Source organism: Oncorhynchus nerka, linkage group LG5 (assembly GCF_034236695.1).
Source record: "Oncorhynchus nerka isolate Pitt River linkage group LG5, Oner_Uvic_2.0, whole genome shotgun sequence".
NCBI classification, from domain to species: Eukaryota; Metazoa; Chordata; class Actinopteri; order Salmoniformes; family Salmonidae; genus Oncorhynchus; species Oncorhynchus nerka.
This window is the reverse complement of record NC_088400.1, coordinates 61,771,730-61,776,729: the sequence shown is the minus strand read 5'-3', so window position 1 is coordinate 61,776,729 and position 5,000 is coordinate 61,771,730. Positions and strand designations below refer to the sequence as shown.

Here is a 5,000-nt window from a genome sequence, read left to right as displayed (position 1 = left end):
GAAGGACAGAACCCCTGGGGAGGGACTGGGGACAGAGAGAGAAGGACAGAACCCCTGGGGAGGGACTGGGGACAGAACCACTGGGGAGGGACTGGGGACAGAGAGAGAGGACAGAACCACTTGGGAGGGACTGGGGACAGGGAGAGAAGGACAGAACCAATGGGGAGGGACTGGGGACAGAGAGAGGGACAGAACCACTGGGGAGGGACTGGGGACAGAGAGAGAAGGACAGAACCCTGGGGAGGGACTGGGGACAGAGAGAGAAGGACAGAACCACTGGGGAGGGACTGGGGACAGAGAGAAGGACAGAACCACAGGGGAGGGACTGGGGACAGAACCACTGGGGAGGGACTGGGGACAGAGAGAAGGACAGAACCACTGGGGAGGGACTGGGGACAGAGAGAGAAGGACAGAACCACTGGGGAGGGACTGGGGACAGAGAGAGAAGGACAGAACCACTGGGGAGGGACTGGGGACAGAGAGAGAAGGACAGAACCACTGGGGAGGGACTGGGGACAGAACCCTGGGGAGGGACTGGGGACAGAGAGAGAAGGACAGAACCCTGGGGAGGGACTGGGGACAGAGAGAGAAGGACAGAACCACTGGGGAGGGACTGGGGACAGAGAGAGAAGGACAGAACCACTGGGGAGGGACTGGGGACAGAGAGAGAAGGACAGAACCACTGGGGAGGGACTGGGGACAGAGAGAGAAGGACAGAACCCCTGGGGAGGGACTGGGGACAGAGAGAGAAGGACAGAACCCCTGGGGAGGGACTGGGGACAGAGAGAGAAGGACAGAACCCTGGGGAGGGACTGGGGACAGAGAGAGAAGGACAGAACCCTGGGGAGGGACTGGGGACAGAGAGAGAAGGACAGAACCCTGGGGAGGGACTGGGGACAGAGAGAGAAGGACAGAACCACTGGGGAGGGACTGGGGACAGAGAGAGAAGGACAGAACCACTGGGGAGGGACTGGGGACAGAGAGAGAAGGACAGAACCACTGGGGAGGGACTGGGGACAGAGAGAGAAGGACAGAACCACTGGGAAGGGACTGGGGACAGAGAGAGAAGGACAGAACCCCTGGGGAGGGACTGGGGACAGAGAGAGAAGGACAGAACCCTGGGGAGGGACTGGGGACAGAGAGAGAAGGACAGAACCACTGGGGAGGGACTGGGGACAGAGAGAGAAGGACAGAACCACTGGGGAGGGACTGGGGACAGAGAGAGAAGGACAGAACCCTGGGGAGGGACTGGGGACAGAGAGAGAAGGACAGAACCACTGGGGAGGGACTGGGGACAGAGAGAGAAGGACAGAACCACTGGGGAGGGACTGGGGACAGAGAGAGAAGGACAGAACCCCTGGGGAGGGACTGGGGACAGAGAGAGAAGGACAGAACCACTGGGGAGGGACTGGGGACAGAACCACTGGGGAGGGACTGGGGACAGAGAGAGAAGGACAGAACCACTGGGGAGGGACTGGGGACAGAGAGAGAAGGACAGAACCAATGGGGAGGGACTGGGGACAGAGAGAGAAGGACAGAACCACTGGGGAGGGACTGGGGACAGAGAGAGAAGGACAGAACCCCTGGGGAGGGACTGGGGACAGAGAGAGAAGGACAGAACCCCTGGGGAGGGACTGGGGACAGAGAGAGAAGGACAGAACCACAGGGGAGGGACTGGGGACAGAACCACTGGGGAGGGACTGGGGACAGAGAGAGAAGGACAGAACCACTGGGGAGGGACTGGGGACAGAGAGAGAAGGACAGAACCAATGGGGAGGGACTGGGGACAGAGAGAGAAGGACAGAACCACTGGGGAGGGACTGGGTACAGAGAGAGAAGGACAGAACCACTGGGGTGGGACTGGGGACAGAGAGAGAAGGCCAGAACCACTGGGGTGGGACTGGGGACAGAGAGAGAAGGACAGAACCACTGGGGAGGGACTGGGGACAGAGAGAGAAGGACAGAACCAATGGGGAGGGACTGGGGACAGAGAGAGAAGGACAGAACCACTGGGGAGGGACTGGGGACAGAGAGAGCAGGACAGAACCACTGGGGAGGGACTGGGGACAGAGAGAGAAGGACAGAACCACTGGGGAGGGACTGGGGACAGATAGAGAAGGACAGAACCACTGGGGAGGGACTGGGGATAGAGAGAGAAGGACAGAACCACTGGGGAGGGACTGGGGACAGAGAGCAGGTCAGAACCACTGGGGAGGGACTGGGGACAGAGAGAGAAGGACAGAACCACTGGGGTGGGACTGGGGACAGAGAGAGAAGGACAGAACCAATGGGGAGGAACTAGGGACAGAGAGAGAAGGTCAGAACCACTGGGGAGGGACTAGGGACAGAGAGAGAAGGACAGAACCACTGGGGAGGGACTGGGGACAGAGAGAGAAGGACAGAACCACTGGGAGGGACTGGGGACAGAGAGAGAAAGACAGAACCAATGGGGAGGACTAGGGACAGAGAGAGAAGGACAGAACCACTGGGGAGGGACTGGGGACAGAGAGAGAAAGACAGAACCAATGGGGAGGACTAGGGACAGAGAGAGAAGGACAGAACCACTGGGGAGGGACTGGGGACAGAGAGAGAAAGACAGAACCAATGGGGAGGACTAGGGACAGAGAGAGAAAGACAGAACCAATGGGGAGGACTAGGGACAGAGAGAGAAGGACAGAACCAATGGGGAGGACTAGGGACAGAGAGAGAAAGACAGAACCACTGGGGAGGGACTGGGGACAGAGAGAGAAGGACAGAACCACTGGGGAGGTACTGGGGACAGAGAGAGAAGGACAGAACCCCTGGGGAGGGACTGGGGTCAGAGAGAGAAAGACAGAACCACTAGGGAGGGACTGGGGACAGAACCACTGGGGAGGGACTGGGGACAGAGAGAGAAGGATACAGTCAACGATACATCCACCATGGATGTTCCCGCTCTGGGAGAAGTGGAGCTGGATGAACTTCCCAAAGCGACTAGAATTGTTGTTGTACACTGTCTTGGCATTCCCAAACGCCTCCATGATAGGACTGCACACAGAGAGGAATGTTAGTGTGTGTGTATTTAGACAGTGTGTGTGTGTGTGTGTGTGTGTGTGTGTGTGTGTGTGTGTGTACCTGCTCTGAACGATGGACTGCTCCACTGGTGTGGTCTTCTCAGAAGGAGGCATCCCAGCAGAGTTCTGGCTCATCACAGACAGGAACTGGAGCAGCAGCTTGGTGCTCTCTGTCTTACCAGCCCCCGACTCCCCACTGGAACACACACACACACGCACACACACACGCACACACACACACACATAAGGTCACACCCTAAAAACCACACTTAACCTTTCTCTGACCTTCTCCACCAAATTAATCTGATAGGTTAACACAATTTGCATGTTATTGTCTGGACTATAATATATATTACACAGTGATTGGTTAATAGATATTGAGTTAGCCTTTGGTCTGTAACCAATCAGATTAATGAGTGAATCTTCATTGGATGTGATTGGATAAGGGGTCAGATGGGTAAGGTCTAAACAACAACTTCATACTCGACCAATCAAATCTCACCTGATGAGGACGCATTGGCTGTCGTGTCGTTTCCAGATGCAGCGGTAACACTCATTGGCTACAGCGAAGATATGGGGCGGGAGTTCTCCGATGTGGTGTCGACTGTACAGCTCAACTCTATCTAGGTCATACATGCCTGGGATCTGTTTATAAGGGTTCACCGCTGCCAGGATACTGCCTATGTTGGTCTGAGACACACACACACACACACACACACACACACACACACACACACACACACACACACACACACACACACACACACACACACACACGTTGTATCCAGCACCAGGATAAAATGTACTATATATTACTCAGAGAAACACAGACAGAGGAGAGAACAGAGCTGCAGAGCTGGAGAGAGGAGAGAGGAGAGAGGAGAGCTGGAGAGAGGAGAGAGGAGAGAGGAGAGAACAGAGCTGGAGAGTGGAGAGAGGAGAGCTGGAGAGCGGAGAGAGGAGAGAACAGAGCTGGAGAGCGGAGAGAGGAGAGAGTAGAGAGTAGAGAACAGAGCTGGAGAGCGGAGAGAGGAGAGAACAGAGCTGGAGAGCGGAGAGAGGAGAGAGTAGAGAGTAGAGAACAGAGCTGGAGAGCGGAGAGAGGAGAGAGGAGAGAGTAGAGAGTAGAGAACAGAGCTGGAGAGCGGAGAGAGGAGAGAGGAGAGAGGAGAGAGTAGAGAACAGAGCTGGAGAGCAGAGAGAGGAGAGAGTAGAGAGTAGAGAACAGAGCTGGAGAGCGGAGAGAGGAGAGAGGAGAGAGGAGAGAGGAGAGAACAGAGCTGGAGAGCGGAGAGAGGAGAGAGGAGAGAACAGAGCTGGAGAGCGGCGAGAGGAGAGAGTAGAGAGTAGAGAACAGAGCTGGAGAGCGGAGAGAGGAGAGAGGAGAGAACAGAGCTGGAGAGCGGAGAGAACAGAGCTGGAGAGCGGAGAGAGGAGAGAGTAGAGAGTAGAGAACAGAGCTGGAGAGCGGAGAGAGGAGAGAGGAGAGAACAGAGCTGGAGAGCGGAGAGAGTAGAGAGTAGAGAACAGAGCTGGAGAGCGGAGAGAGGAGAGAGTAGAGAGTAGAGAACAGATCTGGAGAGCGGAGAGAGAGGAGAGCTGGAGGAGAGAACAGAGCTGGAGAGCGGAGAGAGGAGAGAACAGAGCTGGAGAGCGGAGAGAGGAGAGAGTAGAGAAGTAGAGAACAGAGCTGGAGAGCGGAGAGAGGAGAGGAGAGAACAGAGCTGGAGCGGAGAGAGTAGAGAGTAGAGAACAGAGCTGGAGAGCGGAGAGAGAGTAGAGAGTAGAGAACAGATCTGGAGAGCGGAGAGAGGAGAGAGGAGAGAACAGAGCTGGAGAGCGGAGAGAGTAGAGAGTAGAGAACAGAGCTGGAGAGCGGAGAGAGGAGAGAGGAGAGAACAGAGCTGGAGAGAGGAGAGAGGAGAGAGGAGAGAACAGAGCTGGAGA

The 5,000-nt window shown here is 56.3% G+C and overlaps 1 protein-coding gene across 1 annotated transcript in view; it reads right to left on the bottom strand.

The window, feature by feature from the left end:
• Positions 1-5,000, bottom strand: part of LOC115129875 (unconventional myosin-X-like) — a 47,959-nt gene that overhangs the window by 28,641 nt on the left and 14,318 nt on the right. The window contains exons 3-5 of the mRNA XM_065018827.1: positions 3,556-3,743; positions 3,115-3,249; positions 2,903-3,027 (exon numbers count right to left, since the gene is read on the bottom strand). Coding sequence (XP_064874899.1) covers positions 2,903-3,027; positions 3,115-3,249; positions 3,556-3,743 — 448 coding nt within the window. The remainder of the gene's footprint in view (positions 1-2,902; positions 3,028-3,114; positions 3,250-3,555; positions 3,744-5,000) is intronic.